The 22,943-nt window shown below is 45.6% G+C and overlaps 1 protein-coding gene and 1 long non-coding RNA gene across 21 annotated transcripts in view; one reads left to right on the plus strand and one right to left on the minus strand.

Moving 5' to 3' along the window:
* Positions 1–21,901, plus strand: part of IRF2 (interferon regulatory factor 2) — a 91,347-nt gene extending 69,446 nt beyond the window's left edge. For 10 of the 20 annotated variants that reach the window (XM_070253387.1, XM_023630487.2, XM_070253395.1 and 7 more), the window contains 4 exons: positions 1,056–1,173; positions 12,141–12,299; positions 19,192–19,238; positions 20,547–21,901. In XM_070253387.1, coding sequence (XP_070109488.1) covers positions 1,056–1,173; positions 12,141–12,299; positions 19,192–19,238; positions 20,547–20,855 — 633 coding nt within the window. In that variant the 3' untranslated portion in view covers positions 20,856–21,901. Of the gene's footprint in view, positions 1–1,055; positions 1,174–12,134; positions 12,300–19,191; positions 19,239–20,546 lie in introns of all 20 variants that reach the window. The other 10 variants (XM_070253386.1, XM_005606398.4, XM_070253390.1 and 7 more) reach the window with 2 other exon arrangements.
* On the minus strand, positions 21,782–22,736 carry LOC111770890 (uncharacterized). The gene is made up of 2 exons (XR_011433370.1): positions 22,612–22,736; positions 21,782–22,150 (listed from the first exon to the last, which is right to left on the minus strand). It is a non-coding gene; the product is annotated as an uncharacterized lncRNA (long non-coding RNA).
* Positions 22,737–22,943: the final 207 nt, after the last annotated feature.

Consider the following 22,943-nt stretch of genomic DNA (forward strand, 5'->3'; position numbering starts at 1 on the left):
CATGCCTCAGAGGCGTCCACCACTCTGGATTTTTCAAAGCGCAGTCACATCTGCCTCATGTGGTCTTCTGTTCCCGTCTTGTGTTCTTTCCACTCCTCTTCCCTCCTGTCCATTTTGGTTTTCCCAGGAGGTGTCCTGTGTGGCTTTTTTGTCCGACTCAATTGCTGTCATAGATGCAAATGCAATCTTACCTTGGGGAGATGCTGTCTCATCAAAATGCTCAAAGTCAATATGTACCTCCGGACTGGCTCTCCCAGAGGTTGGCACTCTCAGAGATTGGAGAGTTCTAGTGCACTTGAATAAAGCAGAATCGAGAGCTGTACTAAGGAAAAGGAACTTGTTCTCATTGTTTCATTAGTCCAAACGTGTAGCCTCTCAGACTGCATGGGACATTCAGGCACTCGAAAGGCATTTATGTGAAGCCACGGGTGTGAGGTTGCTTGACTGGACTCCATCAGGAGAGAGAGGCTTCAGCTGTGAGTCTGGCCCATGTTATCGGCCAGGCACCCAGAGCAGGATGCTCAAGTGGCCAGAGTCCTGGGCAAACCATATCTGAGAAGAATTCATCCACAACATCCTCTGGGTTCCTGCTCTTGGGCCAATGGTTAAGGCAGAGCTTCTCCTTGGAAATAATTGTAAGAGGGGTGCCATGATTCCTCCCGTAGAGGGAAAGCCAGGAGTTGACTCTTGTGAGCACTCCCTCCCTCAGAGAAGGAAGACTTGGAATCTAGGCAGCTCCGTACCTTGATAGACAGTTATGCAGCTCTCCTGAACCCCAAAGCTATTGTCCGCAGGTGTAAGCATTTCAGAAAGGCAAGCCAGATGTGCTGGTACCGTTTTCTTGAAGGAAAATGAAAGAAAGCAGATACCTAGCAGTATACTCTCTGCAGAAATTGCTTTTTTTAGCTCCTGGCTGTTTTAAAGAAGTAGGAAATGCATTTGGGAGATGAACATGACCCTAGCATTAAAGAAAGTAGACAGAGGGTAGAATTTAAGCTAAGAAAAGGGAGGGAAAAGGAAGTGTTCTCAATTCTTTTTTCTTTTCTTCTTCCTAGCAAGAACCAGTTGAGTCATCTTTGGGGCTTAGTAATGGAGTAAGTGATCTTTCTCCTGAGTATGCGGTCCTGACTTCAGCTATAAAAAATGAAGTGGATAGTACGGTGAACATCATAGGTAAACTGTTTTGACGTCTCATTTCTTATACACATGAGGAGCCCCCTGCGGTCGAAAATCTGTAAAACATGGTCTGAAATAACATAGTCAGTGGGAGGAGGTCTTGGAACCATCTCAAAATGCAAGTTCCAGCTCCCAGATCTTAGGGCTGAAAAATAAAGACCTTTGAAGATCAGATAAAGGAACTTTAGATGGGTCAGCCTCAAGAAACGTGACTTCTCAGGGGAGTCCAAATAGATGAAATATTTTTTTCCCCACAGTGACTAATGATTAGTGGTTCTCAATCTTTCAATAATTGGTCACATGGACAAAAGTGTTATTTCTTTCACTTGGGAACAAGGAAAGGGAAGATATCTTCATGAGTCCTCTCAGTGCCTGCTCCATGGCAGACCTGCCACACAGGTGGCACACATCTTACAGATGAAGAAACTGAGGCACAGAGCCATGTTGTTAAAAGGCATACTTTGATTCCACAAAGATTTGTGTGCACCTTCTGCATCCTAGACCCAGTACCATGAGCAGGAAATAGATTGGGGAAGAAGGCAGGCCATGGAAGGAGATGGTAAACAAGTAAAGCCACAGATAATGACAGCATTACCGTTGGGGACAAATGCTGCAAAAGAAAAGAACCAAGAGTTGAGAGAGAATAATCAGGGTCTGGATTTAGATTGGAGGCCTCTTGGAGGAGCGACGTTTCTCCTGAAGCCAGTGGGTGAGGCGGGGCAGCGTGGGGCAGGCAGCAGAACATGGACCCCGACGTAGGAAGACCCTTGGAGGACTAGAACGAAGGCCAGTGTGGCTGAGCATAGTGAGCATGGGGACAGCCGCATGAGGGTCCCCTCAGAGAAGGAGGCAGGGCGGGGTCGTGGGGGCCTTTTCAGGCCGTGGGAAGGAGGTTGGGTTTCATTCCCAAACTGCTAGAGGGTGTGTTTCAAAGGAAATATTTTTAATTGAAGTATAACAGACAGTAAAGTGCACAGGTGTTTTACACACACACACGCACACATAATGTAAACACCTCTTAGAGACTTTTAGGCAGGAGGGTGACGCGTGTGAATGACATCTCAATAAAGGCCCGTTGGGATGCTGTGGTGACTGGGTGGTGGGGGCTCTGTGCAAGAGGGCAGGCCGAGCCCCAGAATCCAGTACTGGGCCTTCTTTGCCCTCAGGTCCCTTTTGGTCCATTAAACTTTGCTCCATTTTGTCAACAGTCAGGGCTTCTGAGGCTGGTAAGAACCAGAGAGATCAACCAGAGCGACAAGAGCAGGCCTCATGTCCTGGTCCCTTCATTTCTGGCTTCTCAGTTGAGTATGGACAGGAGGAGGCAGCCACTGCAGACATCAGTCACCCCTCCTTCCCCTTGGTTTTGGAATTTGGGAAGTAGAATCCTGTAGCAGGGACTCCCGGGAACGTTGAGGTCTTCGGCAGGGTGCGGTGTGGAGGGGGAATGAAGCAGATGTTGAGTGACAGCTATATCTCAGGACAGGTGCATCCTTGCCTTCCTCCCAGTGCTCAGGTCTAGACCAGCACTTTAGGATAGAGGCGTTGGGTTGGTCCCACAGTTGTTTCTGAGCTGAGAGAGGTCTTCGAGATGGAGCATTCTTCTCACTTCCCCTCTGGGGCCAGGGGTCTTGCCTGACCAGAAGCCCAGCTCTCCTCGCTCCTGGGCCCTTTTTTCCAAGGCCCCGTGCTGCTTCCCCACCCTCCTGGGTCCATCTTCCCTTCCTCTGCAGGCAGTCCCTGGAAAGCCCGTGCCCATCAAGCCTTTTAGAAAACGGAAGATGTTCGCCCAATCTCCAGGCACTTTTTCTTAAGATTCAGCTTTATTTTGAGTGTGCTGGTTGGTTTTTGGAGCTCCCCTACATTTATGAGGTGAATTCAGCCCCAGATAAAATGCCAAACAAAAGCCAGAATTGTACTGGAATTTTCTTTACTTTTTAAAAACATTTCGATTGAGTCTTCAGTATGTGAATTCTCCATTGGGTGATTGTCCTTTGTCCTTCTGTATGGTTGCTGCTATAATAAAATAAGAAGGGCTGGCAGTAAAATGAGTTTGAAAAACTCTTTCTAATTTGTTGGTGGCCCTTATGAAGGTATGTCAATTATATATGAAGTGGATCCATACAAGTATTTTAAAGAAATGGGTAGTTTGTGGTCTTTGCTAACAATGGCACCACCTCAGATTTTAAACTCTTCTCAGAGCTTTAGTCCACACTCTCCCATGTGACCATTAATTAGCTATTAATTAGTCTTTGTGATTTGTGGGTAGAGATGAGAAACAGGGATTCTGATTCCAAGGCCACTGTGGAATTTGAGAGATGCTCTTTCTGTCTCTCTTTACCTTTTAAAAGTGCTTTATTTAAAAATGACCTCGTTTCTTGCTCTTGGTTCATTTGCTCCTAAACCCAGAGTTCATTCCGGTTTTCTATGTAGGCACCCAGATGAAAGCTTCAGGGTGTTCTCAATCTACTTTCATAAGCATTGTGTTATAAGATTAAAGTTGGGAGCTGGAATGAGTACTTAATAGGATAGTATTTTTTCATCTCATCTGCTGGCTTTCTAGGGAAATAGACTGAAAATCAATAACTTAATCCAGTGGAGGCCAGCCACGCAGGACGTTATTATTCTGGCTGTTTTCTAAGCGAATCCAGTAAGGGTGTAAAACGTGAAATGTACTGTTGCCCTGACAAATGAACTCTTGCTGATTGCTGCTGTTTTACTTTTATCTTTTGCCACAAATCATAGCAGGAAAGCACGCGCACACACATGCGCGCACTCACAGTTGGCAGCGGGCTGCGTCCTCATCTTACCTTCTTGTCCATAACAGCTGACTGTCCTTCCAGATGTAGCTAGCTGTGCACACTGAAGAGGAGTGTGGCGTCCCATTACTTAAGACGTATCGTTTATGGTCCGTCTCTCCTGTGTGTTAAATGCACAGGTTAGCACCCCCAAGGAGTGATCCCTGCTTTCCCTTTAAGGGGAGGGAGAAAAACCTCCTTATTTTTATTTTTGCTTTTCTTTAGCATTGCATTGTTTTGTGTGTGTGGCGACTTCTGTTTTTAGGAAGCGGAAGAAGCCAGCAACATGTTGGATTGTTCTGACAATACCCCGCTGGCCTCTTGCCCAGGCTAGCAATGCTTCGGCTGAGCTGCATTGCAATCATCTCCAGGCCAGTGTAAAATGTTTGCAGGTGCGAACATTCTGTCTGACTAGCCTAGGCAGGGCTCTATAACCCCATTGTGTTTCTTGATAAAAGGTAACCCCACCCTTCCATAAAGCAAGGATTGCTATGAAACAAGGGAGGCTGTTCATGACTCTGAAGACAGTCAAGCAATCCTTAGTGAGAAGACATATAGCAACTAGGAAATAATGTGATTTTGCCTTGATTTCAGCTGCCCAAAGTGAACTTTATAGGATGTACTTTTTAATTAATCGCTTCCAAGTTTGACTGACTTTATCTAAAGTAAACCTTGAGTAGCTTTTTTAGCCAAGCTTGGAAACTTGAGTATCAACAGGGAGGGCTCAAAGAACAGAACAGATTCGCAACTTAGAGACCAACTTTAGGGTTCCCACGAGGGCCTCATGGTTCTAACTCAAGATCGGCAGCCTCTGGCACCAGAATTCATAGTGATTTGGGGTTGGCCAAGGGCGACGCTAGGCTATAGAACTATGTTTTCATCTTTTTCCACCCCATTGTTCCTTGTTCTTTTTGCCATTTTTCCTGATACTTAAGATATGAAAAATCCCACCTATAGGATAAGAAGCAGCTTTGGGATGCGTCTTTAAATGGAAGGCTCCCCTCTTAAGAAGGAGCCAGTGAGGGTCTTCCATGCTCGTTCTCGGTGGGCTATCTGTTGTGCCCCTTCTCCTGGGAGGGCTGAGCTGTTCACCCCTCAGGAGCAGGGGCCAGAGACAAGGCATCCAATTTTATCAGGACCCCTAGGAAACTCTTAGCAATGTGAAACTCCATGTGAGATGTGAACCAAGGTGTCACACTATACCCACACACAGAATCGAGAATACGTCTTATTTTTCTTCGGTGAAGTGGGCCTTGGAAAGCCAGGCACAGAGGTGAGGCTGCGTGGGATGTGCTGCCAGTCACTGTGTGCCACCGGGAGCCCTCGGCAGTGGAGTTTGGCTGTTGTTTTCTCAACCTTAAGAAGTTTTTATTCACTCTAGAAACCTGCCATCTTTTTATGAGGCTTATTTACTTTGCTCCTTCCCCCCCTCTCTTGTCTCCTCCACCTCATTTATAATTAACCATCAAATCTTCCTGTCTTCCCTCATCGTATTTCTTAAATCCGTGCCCTCTTTCTGTTTCCGATACTCGCAGTCACCTTTGCTCTTGCCTGAGCTCTGATTCCATTCTACCCCTTCTCCATTCATTCTCCACTCACAATGATTTTTTTAAAAATGTACAGTCGTGTCACCATTGCCCCAGCGCAAAGACCCGAATCTCCTTCGTGTCCCCGGGGTCCTGGTGACCTGGCCCCTGTGCGCCTCTTTTACTTGTTTTTGAACTTGAATTATGCTGAACAACTTGACTTCCGTGTGCCTATTCAGAGAGAAAGCAAGGTTGTTTGTGGGTTTTGTCTTGGGAGCAGCCACTAAGACTGTGTTGACACAGCACAGGAAGAAAGGGACGTTTGGTGGTTCCACTGGTCAGTGTGAGCTGCCAACCCAAGGAGTCTTACTCAGAATTCTGCCTCCCGACTGTTGACCCTTGAGACATATTGATGACCTCTACTGAGTTTTTATTGGGACACATTATTTGCTGCCCTTTCTAGTAGCATGTGATGCTGTCTTCTCGTGGAGTGAAGAGAATATACTTTGCCAATCACAATCTTACTTCACCTTGCACCTGTGTCAACCTGTTGCAGTCAGAGCCATCAACCTGGCCCGTGCAAGGACAGAACTCTGTTCTCTGAAATCACTAATCCCATAGAGACTGTCTCTTCCACCATAGCTCTTGAGCACCTAAATAAACCATAACCATATTTTATTTAACAAAAAATAAAGTGAGGAGGGCTGGCCCCGTGGCCGAGTGGTTGACGTTCCACATGCTGTGCTTCAGCAGCCTGGGTTCGTGGGTTTGGATCCTGGGCGTGGACCTACTCCACTCATCAGCTGTGCTGTGGAGGCACCCCACATACAAAGTAGAGGAAGACTGGCAAAGATGTTAGCTCAGGGCTGATGTTCCTCAAGCAAAAAAGAGAGAGAGAAAGATTGGCAGCGGATGTTAACTCAGAGCAAATCTTCCTCATAAGAAAAAAAAGGAAAAAAGCACACTGGATTAGAAGTTAAAAGACTTGGGTTCTAGACCTAGTCCTGCAGTCTTTTTATTTGCCACAAGATCTTGGGCAAACCCCTGACCCTCTCTGAGACTCAGTTTCCTCATATATAAAACGGAAATAGTAATACTGATCCTGCCTACCTCACAGGGTTGTTGTGAGGATCAAATGAGTGTAGCGGAAAAATCACTGTGTGGTTAGGAGGTGTAAAATAATATTATGGCTGTGATATTATCAAAATCATGCTAAACTCTATTTGAGGAAGAGAAGTGGCATCCATCTGTGCTGTGTCTTCAGGGCTGGTGTTCAAACTTTCAGATAGGGTCGAGAAGGAATTTCTCTCCACGGTACCATGCGGATGGTCTAATTTTATACGCCCCACTAATAAGCTTTATTCTTGACCTTGCAGCTACCCGGGTGACATTGGCAATTCACTGGGACTCTCTGGGTTTTAGCTTTTTGCAGCTGTAAAGTGGTAGCACCAACCCGCCTTTCCATTTTGAATAGTCTCTGCTTTTAGACCTTTCTCTGAAGACTGGGGCACCTGCCTTCTCAGGTGGGGCCCTCCATTAGGTCAACAATTGTTCACAAAGTAAGAATGACCTTTTAAGGAATCCAACCGGTCCTTCAGTAACCAGCCATGAATAATATTGTTGTACTTCTCAGCAACTGGGGCTAGATAAAATTACATTCCTGTGGGTGACTCTTTTCCTAATGTGCTGACCTTAATAAGCTGGAGAAGCTTACTGGATTTCCAGCGCCTCCAACCATTTGAGGATTTCCTTGGCGCCCGATATAGAACTGTTGAAAAGCAATTTCATTATTGGTTAGGAGCCCGGAGTCTCATAAGGTGAGATTTGAAAGTTTTTATCCTGAGAGGGGCTTAGAAAGCCACGAGTAGCTCAGTTTGGACCCCATGAACTCTTCTCTTAGGGAGGCCGTATCGTGTACTCAGCTCAGTACTTGAGCTGAGCTTTGGGATCAGAGAAAGCTGAATTTGAGTCCTGGTTCTGCCACTTACTGGCTGTCTGACCTTGAATTAGTTATTTAACTCTCCATGATGCCTTTCCTCGTGTCTCAAATGGGAGTGATAATTGTACCTTCCTGTGGGGTTGTGAGGTCTTATAGCTGGTCTCATGGTGGGAAGAGCAAAGATCAGCGCTCAGTGGATGTTAGGTTTGTTACTCTTATTTATCCATCAGGATACTGCTGCCACGTCTGACCCTCTTTGTTGTAGCAGACGGCTGAAAGGTTGCTGTTCTGTGTCTTTTCAGTGGTCAGGAGTCAGTGTTGCTGTGTTGTCACTGGGGGCAAAGGTTGGTGGTTCAGGGAAATCAGTTCACCTGGCGTAAAAGAGAGAGATAGAGAGATATTGCGGAGGGATGGGGCCTAAAGCATCTCCGGAGAGCATCTCAGATGTTGGGATTTCCCTGCTTCTCTCTTGGGCTTGCGACTTGTGAGTTGGGAAGTTTCTAAAGTGCCCTCGGTGATGTTCGGATGGAGAGAACTGGTCCTTCCTGTCCGAAGCATAAGACTACACACTCCTCCGGGGATGTTTGCCTTAGAGGTGATGTGATTAGATTAACTGGTATCCAGGTTGTAGCTGAGAAAACAAAAGCTCGTTTTCGTATCCTGGTCACCAGCATTGAGGACGCACGTAAAACTTGAATAGAGATGCTTATCTACTTTTTTATCATAAGTCCTATATATTACGTGAAATACAGTAAAATTAACCCCTTTTAGGAGTACGGGTCAATGAATTTTGAAAGATGCATTCAGTTCCATACCCACCACTATAGTCAAGACATAAGACATTTTTATCACCCCAAAATATTTCCTCCCACTTGCCAGAAGTCTTCAGATTTTCTAGAAAACATTCATTGTTACATCTGGTATTTGCAAGTGGTCATGAACTCCAGCAGGATTCTGGCTCCAGACAGTGAAGCTTGGTCTGATCGTTTATCTATTTATTCAGCAGAGATTCGTTGAGCTGTTCTCTGGCATAAGCCGTGAGCATGTGCTATGACTTGTTACAAAAAATTCTAAATGCAGGGTCTCAACTCTCTGAGGAGCCATAATTTGGTTGGGAGATAACACAAATAAAAAATTAAATAGGGGCCAACCCTGTGATTTAGTAGTTAGTGGTTTGGCATGCTCTCCTTTGGCAGCCTGGGTTCACAGGTTCAGATCCTGGGTGTGGACTTAAGCCCCTCATCAGCCACGCTGTGGCAGTGACCCACATGCAAAATAGAGGAAGATTGGCACAGATGTTAGCCTAGAGCCAATCTTCCTCAAGCAAAAAAGGAGGAAGATTGGCAACAGATGTTAGCTCAGGGTGAGTCTTCCTCAGCAAAAAAACAAAAAAAGGAGAAAGTTAAGTAAAGATATAGAGAGTTAACTTGAATGCGAGGCAGGAAGTCAAGAACTGTCATAAGGTTGCGTCACACTGCAGTTTTGGCTGAGCAATGGGTCAGTAAGTGAGACGCCCTCAGGAAAGAGAGGTCAGTATGTTCCCGGGGTAGTCAGGAAAAGGCTCCAGAAAAACAGAGGTGTTCTGAATTCTGAATACTGAATACTCCCCCCTCCCGCCCCATGGTACTGCCTCATTGAAGCCTTTGATTCCTTAACTGGAAAAAAATATTCCACTTCCTCAACTCTCATCATGTGGCCTCACTCCCCTCCCCCACCACATCTTTCTTTTCACTACTTAGTGTCCTAAACTTATTCTCTAGATTGTTGTCTGCTGGCGGGGAGCCCTCATGGACTTCTTACAAACCAGATCCTTGACTAGACTGATCTTTCTCTGCCCTTCCCTGCACTTGACAACGATGTCCTGCACAAAGTTGGTGCTCGGTAAATCTTTGTTAGTTGAATGACCGAGTTGGGCATTATGGGGAAAAACAGTGAGGGAGAGAATTCTTGGTGAGAACCAAGGGATATAGTTAGGAAGATGCTTGAGCTGCTGCCGTGGTTTATACCCCTAGTAGCTTGCTGTCTCTCTATTTGGAAGGACAGTGCAAGAGAGAAGTGAATTTTGGAGTATTGGGAGTTAAAGTGACTTCTATTTAAATCAAATTTGTATAAGACCTTAATTGCCTTAGCATGTAAAGTATTGCTTGTACCCACCCCTTCCTCACACACACACACACACACCCCCACCCCCATTTGGTTTCTGTCTCCACCCATGACTTGGGAAAGGACGGGACATGTCTCGTCTTCCTGCTGTTTTATTTTACTTGGAAGATGAGGCAGAAGAAACTCGAGCGAGGTCAGTGTCAGCACTCAGTCTGTGTCTGGCGACGGGTGTAATTGATGCTCTCATGCTCAAATAGGATAGTCCAAAGGATGAAATAGGAATTTGGGAGTCTACCTGCCGTGTTTAGCCAGCCTGTCTTTTGTTTAATTTTATCCCCTCCAGGAAAACCTAAACAGAATCCAGTTCCCCTTCTATTCTGTCTGCTATGGCTTTGTGGACTCTCCAGTCACATCCCGAAATGTCCTTTGCCAGCCTCTCTAGTGCCTTTCCTTTCTTCCCTAGAGAACCCATCAATTCTCACTCCCTCTGAAACCCTTCCTAAGTAGAAATCAGAAATGTCCTCCCTACCTCATCTAGTCATTCCATCACCACCTCCCCCCTACCCGCTCAAGGCAGTTAAAACAGGAACCCATTTGTAAACAAAAATATTTGAGCAATTAAAATACTTTGAGCAGTGAAAACAGGAACTTGTCCACAATGGCTAACTTCTCAAGGAGACTGGAATGTGCTGCCCTCCAGCCTATCTTGGACGTTTCACGGATGGCCCAGAAAATGTCAGGGACGTGGAGCACTGTGTGTAAACCAAGTCACTCTCCTCTGTGCCCGAGTTTCTTCGTTTATGACAGGCTAATCATGCCTGCCCTGCCATTCTCGTGGGCTGGAATGTTGGAGTAACTTAGACAGGCGTGAGCAAAACATTGATTATGATGGCAAAGTGCCTTGAGGCCCGTGGGAAAGCACCGTTATTCCTATTTTTATTGGTGCCTATTTTCAGGGATATTCCACCCAATCAATTGCCAACAGAAGTGTAAGGTCAGCTCTGTTTAAAGGTTGGACAGGGCATTAGGGGCATTCAAATTAAAACCACAATGAGATATTGCTACACACCTACCAGAGTGGCTAGAGTAAAAAAATAGTGACAACACCAAAAGCTAGTGAAAATGTGCATAGATTAAATCATTCATACATTGCTGGTGGGACTATAAGGTGATATAGCCACTCTGGACAATAGTTTGGCAGTTTCTTGTAAAACTAAACATACAGTTATCATATGATCCAGCAATTGCATTCTTGGGTATTTATTCCAGAGAAGTGGAAACTATGTTCATATAAAACCTGTCCATGAATGTTCATAGCGGCCTTATTTGTAATAGCCAAAGAATGGAAACAACCCAGAAGTCCTTCAATGGGTGAATAGTTAAAACAGACTGTGATACGTCCATAACATGAGACATTACTCAGAAAGGAAAAGGAACCAACTATTGAAATACACGACAACTTGGATGACTCTCCAGGGAATTATGCTGAGTGGAAAAAAGCCAATCTCAGAAAGTTACTGTGTGAGTCCATTTATGAAACATCCTTGAAATGACAAAAATTATAGAAATCGGGAACAGATCAGTGGATGTCAGGGGTGAGAGACCGGGGGAGGAAGCTGAAGGAAGGTGGATATGGTTACAAAAGAGTAGCATAGAAGGTGCTTGTGATGACCATCAGTTCAGTATTTTGACTGGGGTGGCAGGTATGTGAAACTACATATGTCATAAAGTTGCATAGAACTAAATACACACACACACAAAGGAGTACAAGTAAAACTGAGGCAATCTGAACAAGCTGCGTAGATTGTTATCAGCATCAATATCCTGATATTGTACGATAGTTTGCAAGGTGTTACCATCGGAGGAAACTTGGATAAGGGGCACACAGGGTCTCTGTATTATTTCTTAAACTGTAGGTGAATCTACAATGATCTAAAACTAAAAGGCAGGATTCAGAGCCAAGGTGGTCAGAATTCATCTTGTCAGCGTCCTGGGGAGTTGATGCCACTAGTGTGTGTTAGAATTGGGATACCATTCTATTCCATTGTTCTGATATTTCATCCAGTGGTCATGTTGCCTGCAGAGACTGGGAGAATGAACAGAGCACCCCACAGCTAGAAATGACACAATGGGGTGGATTTTGGGGGTCCTTCCTCCTTATTAAGATCTGATAATGTCTCTCTGGACCCCAGGAACCCAGAAAATAACACATCAGCTTCTTTCGGAGCAAGAGCAGAGAACAGAAATGGGTCAGGTTCAAAGCATTGTCTGTTTCTCTGGCCCTGGGGCTAGATCTGGATGCAGCCTCTGGTCCTGCAGCCTTGGCTGTCACTGGCTTCGGTTTGGGACATTGTAACCACCATTGGCAGGCATGCTGGAAATAGCCCTGGAAGCCAGGTTTTTGGCAGGCTGCTTCTCTGGAGACATTCACCCGAAGCTAAGGCTTGTTCTTCTCCCATGGCGCCGACATTTGGTGACCAGGAGTTCACTCCTGGCTATTTGGCAATTTTGGGGAAGGTCTTCCTTCTTGAGAGTGTGTGTTAGAATTGTGAAGTCAAGTGACGTTGGTGCATGATGGATCTCTCTTCTTTGAAGTTGTAGGACAGTCCCATCTGGACAGCAACATCGAGGATCAAGAGATTGTCACTAATCCGCCAGACATTTGCCAAGTTGTGGAGGTGACCACAGAGAGTGATGAGCAGCCGGTCAGCATGAGTGAGCTCTACCCTCTGCAGATTTCCCCCGTGTCTTCCTACGCAGGTACAGGGGCAGGAGGGAAATTCTGGAGCTGAGCAGGAGACAAAGGAGGCTGTCCTTTAGTCTGGGGTCACCCGTTTCACCACACAGCAGAGACCTTCTCCTCTGTCCCAAGAATTATTCCTGCTAGAATTATTCTTGCCTTTAATTTTCTCAACCAACATCTTCTTGTTCTCAGTTAGAAGCCAAGGTCACAGTATTTCTTTACTTGATGACCCGTAACATTTTCATACATGACCTACAAATAATAAGATTTCTTGGGGGAAGTAGTTCATCTGAGTCTATTTTATTTGCACACATTATCAGAAATTCGGAAGAGTATTTTTACTGGCATCTCAGTTTGACCAAGCTGGGGAGGGCCTTAGGGATCATCTCTTCAAGTTCTTTCAATTTTGGAACTGAGGGATCTTGCTCAAGGTCGCACAGTGTTTAGACCAAGACTTGAACTAAAGCTTCAGACCTCAAGCCCCATTTCATCCCACCAAGTTCACTTCTCACTCCCGCATAGTTCCCCCTTCTTTTTTCATTTAGTACAGCTTCTGATTGGACCAGGCGACTGAGCCCATTTCTGATTCCCAAGGAAATGGCCACATAATTGCAGGAATTGGCCCAGACAGTCACAAGATTAGAACCAGAGTCCGTTGGTTCTTCCATCCTTACAGAATAAGGTGATAGCTCCTTTTTCCTGCCAACGTTACATCATCTTATACTCTCTTCCTGATGAACTCCACTTAATTTGGGGGGATATAATCATAATTATGAAATATGAATTCTGAATCAATGTCATTGCTTGCAAATGTTAAAAACAAAAAGCAGAGGCCCTATCGTGAGTCAGCTCGAATAAATGGTTCAAGAATTCCCCCCAATGTCCTTTATGTGCTGCCAAATAGAATGTCCTTCATTTAAGGTGCCACCCCAGAGACTGGCCCAGAATCAGCATTAGAATTACGTTGATTCAAATGCCAGGTTGTTTGTGAATTATCAGTCACTACACTAACCTCGTGTTTCCTGAACTCCAACTTCCTTTTTTTTAACTTATTTTTTTAAATTGTGGTAAAAGTTGTATAACATTACATTTACCATTTTAGCCATTTTTAAGCGTACATTTCTGCGGCATTAAGTGCCTTAACGCTGTTGTGCAGCCATCACCGCCATCCGTCTCCAGAACTTTTCCATCTTGCAAAACTGAAACTCTGTGCCCATTAAACACTAACTCCCCATCCTCCCCCACCAGCCCCTCACAACCCCCATTCTACTTTCTGTCTCTATGAATCTGGCTACTCTAGGGACCTTGTACACGTGGAATAGTCCTACAGTATCGTCCTTTTGTGACTGACTTATTTCACTTCGCATCATGTCCTCAAGGTCCTAACTTTCTTTTGTGCCGGGAACATAAAAGGAATGTGAGAACAAACCTTGACTCCAAGGAGCTTATGATCTGTCAAACAGGATAAGCTTCTTGTCAGTTATTTATTCATCAAACATATTTTGAAGTCCTATGTGTGCCAGTCTCTCTTGAGCCTTGGCCAATCCCCAGTAATAATAACGACTCTTTGTTGCATGTGTTTGTGCCCTGGGAACTGTGCTCAATGCTTGGAAGCGATGGACTTATATTTAATTATCATGAGAATAACGTTGTCAGCCTGGGTATCATTATTACCTCTTTAAACTCTAGGGATGTAAGGCAATGAGGGTAAAGTAGTGTGTCTAGGGATGGGCAACTGGTAGCACAGTTAGAACCCACTGTCCTGTGCAACGGCCTGGGGCTCTGCTGTTCAGAACACAGCCACATCTCGTGATCTCAAGGACCCACCAAAGGAGGCAGAGCAGAATGTTTATGCTTTGATTTTACAGTTGAGATAACTAAGGCTTGAAACATTAAGCTACTTATATTTACATAGCTATGGCTAAAAATATATGACTTTCTTCTATATCATGCTGCTGCAGGCATTGTGACATCCCATGTGGGGTTTTTTTTTTAAGGGATTGGAACTTTAGAATAGAGTTTTATCTGTTTATCTGTTGAGTAAGACTTTCCGAAGTCTTCTGGGGAATTCTGGAAAGACCTCTTCGTGCTGTTCTGCCAGCTGTGGCATTTTGCTTTAGCAGAAGAATGCCGAGAACAGCTGATCCATGCAGAGAGAAATGAAAATTTCATTACCCTTTCCAGGACATTTGCATAGATTTGAAAGGAAGGATTTTAGGGCCAGGCTGGCAGGCAGTGGGGGGGTTTGTTAGAGCCTGGCTTTTCAGCCTCCCCTTTAGTTCTTTCCCTTGTTTTCATTGTCTGAATTCTCCAGAACCTTTTGGAGGGAGCCAAAATATTTCCCACTGCTACTTTTCTAGAGCTTACAGACACATAAATTCATCGGTTACTGACCATGGCTAGCTTAAGTCTAATTTTAGTCAGGAATTTTATCGCCTGCTGCTAAGAAAGGCAGCTTTTTGGTTGTCTTCCCCATTCTAACTTTTTGTTCCCCAGTAGAAGAGCCTGTTTGCCTGTTTTTCATCACAGGCTTCCTTTGTTTGGACTATTGAACTGAATTTCAACCTCCTCTAATCGTTTCATTCACTTGTTTTGGAAACTGGTCTTTGGAGGCTGCTGTTTGCTATTTTTTTCCCCTACTGATCGTTGAAATATAATCCCAGTCGGATTACAAAACCACGTTCAGTTTTGCAAGTCGGCTTTCTCTATGGGCTAAATATGGTGAACAAGAAAAGAGACAGTTTCTTTGAGTGGAAGTACTTGCATTGGATGTTTTAAGACGACATCACTTTCTAGTCGGATTCGTAAAACTTTCATCCTTGGGAGCCCAACCTTGGGAAACTCTAGAGGAGAGTCATTTTCCTCTTAAACGTCTCCCATAAAGTGGCTTCGTGTCTGGTGTGTGGCACTAGGATTTTATTAGGTTGTTGATGGTTTAGTAAAAGAAAGCCACACTAGTATATTGGGGGAGGCTGGATGAGAGAAGGGAGAATAGCTGGAGAAGAGAGCATGATGTAAAGGATTAATTGGTTGTGAATGAGAGAATGGAGATTGCCTACTGACCAGCAGCCAACAGTAAAGACTTTGGGTCTTTGTGGAAACCAAAGCATGCTTGCCTTTTGTTGGGTAGGACAAAGATAAGAGTGCTTTGAGATTAAGAGGACTCTTGATTTGAACCTTTTAATAGAACCTTCTAGTGAAAGTAATTGAGGAAATGACGAAAGGAAAGAAATCCTTGCCAATCTTATTAATCAAACTTGTCAAACAAGAGCCTTCCAGAAAATGTACCAGGATCAGAGTGCAAGAAAGCTTTCACATAGAAGATAGGGTGTCCCTCCCTACAACGTCCCTGAGATCGTTTGACAATAAAAACTGAGCTGGAGTGTGGACCTAAGACAAGCATCCTTCTAGAACTGCAGCTCTGGAGGAAGCATCTTTGGGATCATCTAATCCATACCTCCCCTTCCCTGTCAACCCCGTTACTTTTGGGGAAACTGAGACCAGAAAGATGAAATGAGCTACTCAAGTCCCTGTTATTACTCTGTAAACACTTTGAACTTATTCAGACCATGCGTGTTAGTGAAACAACTTCAAATTTTTTTATTCCATTGTATTCAAAGTAAATAAAAAAACAAATCCAAACCAATCCAAAAGGGGAAATGAAATAACAACTTATGTTGGTATTTCAGCAGTAACATGGATCTGGAAGCAGCAGCTGCACTGAACTCATTTGTGTATAAGAAGTGATCTTGAAAATGGCAATGGTGAAGTAAAACCAAGGAAACAGAGGAAAATGGGCATGAGTACACCCAACGAGCACTTGGAGCCAGCGATTCAGGGGTGCCCGTGAGAACCACTGTTACTCTGGGAGAAGGGTCTTGGGTCCTCAAGCATCTGCTCCCAGGCCGACGGCACTCAAGGCCATTCTTTAAACAACAAAAATTAGAAATCTCAGTTTGCTAATATGGAGAGTCTTCATAACTGCTTCAGAAGCAGTTGATCTTAATTTAGAAATGATGCTCTCAACTAGCATTTGTGTCAGCTGAAAACATAAGTTCAGAACATGTGTGTCTTTTCTTGTCTCAGACTATTTCCCTGAGGTTGAAAACTGGGTACTTAAAGGCGGTTAGCATTGCGATCATGCTCATGGTCTGTGCAAGCTCTTACCAAGGAGTCATACCCAGGTCCGCCTTCCAACTTCTCCCGCTCTGGGCTTGGACTGCGGTGGAATCCCAGAACCTTGGTGTCCACTGCTCATTTCTGCATAGTTCCAGCTCCCAAAGCCTGCCTGGTTTTTCTTTGAAGGGGAAAGGAACAGAAGATGGTGGCGTTTATGCAGGGTAATTAGGAGTGGAGGGGGCCTAGACGTATATGAAGGAAGAGAGAAACCTTGGCGTTGGAGCACAAAGAAAGCTAAGCATAAAAATGGAAAGGGGATCTTGAAATTTCGTCAGAGGCTGAGCAGTGGAGTGCCTCGGCAAGCAGACGCTGCGTTCAGGGCACAGCCTGGAGCCAGAAGTGCAGTTTTGTTTTCTCTGCTCTTTGCTGACTCAGTCCACAACTTTGGCAGGTTTCTCAACGTCTCTGTTCCTCATTTTTCTTGGGAGTGGCTATACCGATTCCTGCCTTCCCTGGATACTGGGCTAGCCTGAGGGTAATGTGAAGAGGGGAATTTTCCTTTTCTGCTGTTTGTAATTTGTTTTTGTGTAGAAACTTTTCTTGTGCCTGGCATTGCCGGCGTGTCTCGGTGGCTAGGGGGCTTCTCTGGGCCCCTCTTGCTCCCAGTCAGGGGTGCTTTGGGGGAGTCTGCTCGTTCTCAGGAGAGGAGAGGCACATCCTCCAGATGCTCATGGTCAGCCCTCGGCCATCACTCAGCGCCCGGGAAAAGTCACTGGAGAACAGTGGCCAAGAAATGTGCAGAAAGGCCACAGGGTGGGCCCAGTGTGGCCAACGTTCTCACCTTCTTTGCTTGAGGAATGAACCTGTGGCTTGGTTTGTCTGTTTGTTCTTTGGCCTTTAATTCATAGAGAGCCTGGTCTGTGGTTAGTGCTCTGGGTGGTGGAAAGGGCCCTATCTGGGCTGGGAGCCATTTGGTCCGAGCAGGGCCACCAGCAAGACGTGAGACTGGGAGCCAGTCCCTCAGCAGGCTCAGGATGGAAGCAGGTAGAAGGCAGTAGAGCACACGAGCTGCCTGCTGCGAGCTGTTTCCCAACTTAGGGTCCTCGTGAGGGCTAAACAAGGCATGCATGCAGAGACGCCAGCCTGGCCCTGGCGCCAGCCCTCTGTAAGTGTTCACCATTACGGTTCCTCTTTCGGCCTTGTCTGTAAAATGAATGCCCCAGACTCAGGGATTTCTAAGGGTCTGTGTATTTTAGGAATTCTGCCCTCTGTGCTTTCATTTCTCGGTGCTGTGAACATTGAAACACTGCACATCACCGATTTCTTATTTAAAAAAATCAAAAATTTTTTTACTTAAAAAAAAACAAAAATTTTTTCGCTTAAGAAAATCTTGTATTATATGTTCAGATGATGTGTAACCATTAGCTATTGACTCTGGACTCTGTTAATCTAGCATGTCGTGCAAATCCAGGGTTGAACAAGGCTGCTGAGCTCAGGACAGAGGCACACCAGCGTTTACAGAGTGAGAGCTGTGTGCCGGGCCCTTGCTCGGCCTTTCCCCACACACCCTCACTCTCACTCGTCAGCAATCCTCTGTGGAAGGTGTTCATCCTCCCCTTGTACAGATGAGGACACTGCAGCTCAGTGCGTGAAGTTAGTGCCTTGCTCCGTGCCTTACAGCCAGCAGGCTGAATCAGCGTAGTCGCCAAATGAGTTATCTACCCCAACCTTAGTGCCTTAAACAACACACACTTGTCCCACAGTTTCTGAGGGTCAGGAGTGCAGGCCTGGCCTAGGTGGGTCCTCTGCTCGGGGGTTCCCTGCACAGACCTGCAGGCAAGGTGCGCTCCAGGACTGCGGCCTCATCGGAGGATCTAATGGGGAGGCTCTGCTTCGAAGCTCGCGTGGTTTGCAGCAGAATGTAGATCCTTGCACGTTGTCAAACTGAGGGCTTTGGTCTCTTGCTGGCTGTTGGCTGGAAGGAGCCCTTAGTTCTTTGTCAGGCGAGTCTTCCCAGCTTGGCTCCTGCTTCCTCAAAGCCAGCAAGGGAGAGTCTCTTCATAAGATGGGTCCCTGCATAAGATGTGATCACACACATCTCATCACCTTCACTGTGTTCTGTGGATTCGAAGTAAGTCACAGGCCCCACGCGCACTCCACAGGAGGGAGTCCCACAGGAAAGGAAACTCTAGGAGATGAGGATCATGGGAGCCGCCCTAAAACCTGTCCACCCACAGTAACCCAAGTGGAAGACGCAACGTTATAAATTCAAGATGTATAATTACTACAGAGACATGAGGTGAAGGAGGCATCTGAGCAGACTTAGGGTGACCTAGGAAGGCTCTGAGTTGGGACTTGAATGAACTAATGCTCATGGATTGGAAGAGAAGACCAGTGTGGGGCGTTGTGGATAGAGCAGCAGTGATGAAGGGGCTTCATGTGAGCTGAGGACATGGGGAGCGGAAAGCGGATTGGCACCGGCAGGGGGGGCGGGCCCACACCCATACTGGGAAGTAGTGGCCGTGAAGAAACTTAGCCTGGCCTTGGAAAGTGAGCTCCCCCTCAACTCTGAATGCTTCCTCTGAAGGGCCCAAATTAGAGAAACCGAATTCCCTCTAGCATCTTCCAAGTGCAAGTGTTTGACGTTACAGAGGGGACGGAATTATGAGTTTAGTTACCCATTTCTCTTTTGAAAAACGAAGTGCTGATGTATTTTTTAAACACTGCCTGAGCCTCAAAACTGTTTGAGTGGCAGGAATGATGGCCTTGTGTTTTTCTCTCTGTGAACAGAAAGTGAAACTACCGATAGTGTGCCCAGTGATGAAGAGAGCACGGAGGTAAGCGTGGCTCCCCGCCCCCACCCCCTGAAGGGTGTGCTGGGGACGGGGGTCTCCTTGCTGCTAGGTACATTTCTTTTCTTTTGAAAGCCATTTGTACTTTTGGACTTCTTGTGTGTGAGTGTGCTAAAATATACGTAACATAAAATTTATGATGCTTTTGGATTTCGAATTATAAAATGGAGCTTTGGGAACTGAATGGGAGGAAAGAAAGATGTTACCATAGAAAGAGAGCTTGTGACGGCAGGAAAAGGAAACTGAAGTAAGGACAGGAAACGTTGATATTCTTACCACGATAAACATCCTACTTCACAAGCAGAAATAGAGTGTCCAAGTGTCCAAGAGCAATGACCAGAAGTAAATGTCAGACAGCGCGAAGTAAATAGATCTCCATGTACACCTGCAGTCCCTGCCCTCTGTGCTCCGTGCCCAGAGGCCAGGCGGGTGTTCAGTTTTGATTCTGAGTGGCCTGCTCCGATTTCCCTCCTCTGGGCTGGGCTCCCACAATGGCAGGAAAGAGCTGTAATGGTGATGGATAGCATTCCTGCTAACCGCCTGCTTTGTGTCTGTCTTTGAGTGAGAGAGAGAGAGAGAAAGAATGGCTGACTGACTAATGGTTGTTTGAATTAGTGATTTCCTAGTACACTAAATCCTTAAAGTATAGTCCAGGAATTCTGAAAGGACGGTAGATAGAGATGCTTCCATACATTTCAACCCTGTTTCTTCAAGGTCAGAATTCCAGCTCCTTCTCTGAATGAAGCCAGCCTGGAGGCCAGCTGTTTGCCTGGCACACTGGAGCTCGAAGCTGCACCCGTTTGAAAGCCCTCAAGGGGCGTCCCCTGTCTGTTACTGAGTCTCTCACCTCCCTCCCTCTGAAAATGCAGGTTGACTCTAAGATCAGATTGGGCCATCAGTGAGGAACCAAGTCACCATGATAAACCAGACCTCATGGCCTGAAACCCACCTAATGCTCAGACTGGGCAGCCGGAGTGGAGGGGAACTAGAAACCAAGTTGCTGCCTTGTTTTCCTGCCTTCTTAGAACAGTCTTGCCTGTATTTCTGGGAGGTAGCAAATGGGAATTGATAAAAAGGGAAGAGAAACCATTGCTTGGGGCATGAACAGCTTGGGGTCTGGATTTCAGTTGAGGGATGTAGAGGTGCCAAGCTTCTGCTCATCCCATGACTCTTAAGAAATTCAGTTGAAACACCAACATGTGGGAACTGTGGTGCATTTTTTAAAAAATTTTTTTAAAAAGCTGTTCTACAGAAGGCAAAGAAAATACGTATCTGAATTCTTTTCTTTGAAAGGGACGCCCACACTGGAGGAAGAGGAACATTGAAGGCAAACAGTACCTCAGCAACATGGGCACCAGAAGCACCTACCTGCTGCCCAGCATGGCGACCTTCGTGACTTCCAACAAGCCGGATCTCCAGGTCACCATCAAAGAGGAGAGCTGTCCGGTGCCTTTCAACAGCTCCTGGCCCCCTTTCCCAGACCTGCCCCTCACTCCCTCCGTGACCCCAGCGCCCAGCAGCAGTCGGCCCGACCGGGAGACTCGGGCCAGCGTCATCAAGAAAACGTCCGATATCACCCAGGCCCGCGTCAAGAGCTGTTAGGCTTTTGACTTCCCCTGGTGGTTGTTGGGAGTTCTTGGCTTTGTTTGTTGTTTGTTTGTATTTTATTTTTCTCTCTGACACCTATTTTAGACAAATCTAAGGGAAAAAGCCTTGACAATAGAACATTGATTGCTGTGTCCAACTCCAGTACTGGAGCTTCTTTTTAACTCAGGACTCCAGCCCCTTGGTAGACGTGTATCTCTAGAGCCTGCTGGACCTCCCAGGGCTGCTCCCTCAACTTCAAGGACGTCATAGGACCAACAGCCGCATGGGCAGTGAGGTGCTGCATTGCCTGCGGTCAAGGCCAGCATGGTGGAGTGGGTGCCTCAGAATGGATGAGAAAATGTGAACTAGCTGGAATTTTTTATTCTTGTGAATATGTACATAGGGCAGTACGAGCGACGCTGCAGTCTGCTTCTGCACCTTATCTTAAAGCACTTACAGATAGACCTTCTCTGATCTTGCTCTATTTCATAGCACAGCACATTCAGCATCCCTTTCATGTCCCCTCTCGCCTCCCATCCCGTCCCTTCCCACCCAGTTCCTTTCCTCCTTTTCCTCCCCTCAAAGGCTGTGTTCCACATCCCTGAGGAGGAGAAGAAGAAAATGAACTTCTCCCCAGATGTCCCATTTTAAGACTGCTTTAACAACACAAAAAGAAAAAGAAAATCTTTCTAATCTGCTATGCTTGAATGCCACGCGGTACAAAGGAAAACTATCATGGAGATATTATGCAAATTCCCAGATTTGAAGACGAAAACACTCTAATTCTAACCAGAGCAAGCTTTTTTATTTTTTATACAGGGGAGTATTTTATTCAAGGTAAAATTCTAAAGAAAATATAATTGTTTTTTATCTTTTCTACAGCAAATTTATAATTTGAAGATTCCTTTTCTTGTTTCTCAGCAGTTATTATTACATCCTTGTGGCACATTTTTTTTTTTTTTAATTTTGTAAAGGTGGAAAAGCTTTTATGAGCTCATGTAGCAATCAAATTATCCTGTGGATTGATAATAAATGAATATGATATATAGTTAAATTTTTAATGGGCGCCATGCCTGGCTTTGTGTGTGTCTGCTTTAGAACACCAGACAGGACTGACAAAGTAGCGTTTCTTCTTGGGGACCGAAACGTTTTCCCTTGTTGACCGCAAGAAACCCCAGAGGGTTCCTTCTGTGAGGATGCGAATGGCTTCCTCTCCTGAGTGTTCACCTTGAACCAGGAGCGCTGCTGAGTGTCTCACGTGAGTTCCCTTCTTCACGCATCCAGGTGTGCACGGGATGGAGCTGTCGCCACTTCACATGGAGGAAACAGAGACTTAAAATGAAAATACCTTTACTCAAGGTCACACAGGTAGTCAGAGTCAAGGGCAAAAGTTAAGCCCAAGTCTGGTGTGACACTGGGGGGAGTCTTTTTACTCACTTCCCTGTTCTCTTTCTCTACTCTGACCAAATGCCACCCATCTCTGTGCTTCTCCTGTTCTCATCCGTAGGCTATATGGATGACTAAAATTTTGTGTTTATGTCACGTACCGGGCCCATGGATAAGACATTGTCAATAACAGGAAATATTTGTTGGGTTTCTACTCTATGACAGTTGTCCTTTGAGGACCTGGGGCCTTAGACATAGAACCTGCCCTCAGAACTTAGGGCACGTCTTTGCAAGTGAGAAATGTGAATTCTAGAACTCCAGACTCCTTCACCCAATTAATATTTCAAGGTATTTCCGTGATGTTGGGGAAGCCCACTGCACTCACCTCTCCATCTTCCATGATGTCTGTAAAATCAGGATACCAAGACTCAGCTGCGTACCTCCTACCTCTGGGGGATTGTGGAGGAGATGGCCAAGTTAATATTTAAAGAGCTTCCTTCAAAGGAAGGACAAAGGGCTATTTTTATGCTTCTCTCCATGTGTGGCTGCACAGATAATTAGTGGTCATAAAATTATCCAGCCCTGAGCAAAAATTAACCAAGCATTTTACTGGTTGATGTGTCGTCATTGAAATGCCAGTATTGATGGTCGACTGTCTCTGTGGGGAGCTCTTTGCTGACCATGTGTTTACCTCAGGTTCAAGGGAAAGGCCCACTT

This window comes from Equus caballus, chromosome 27, assembly GCF_041296265.1.
Source record: "Equus caballus isolate H_3958 breed thoroughbred chromosome 27, TB-T2T, whole genome shotgun sequence".
Lineage (NCBI taxonomy): Eukaryota > Metazoa > Chordata > Mammalia > Perissodactyla > Equidae > Equus > Equus caballus.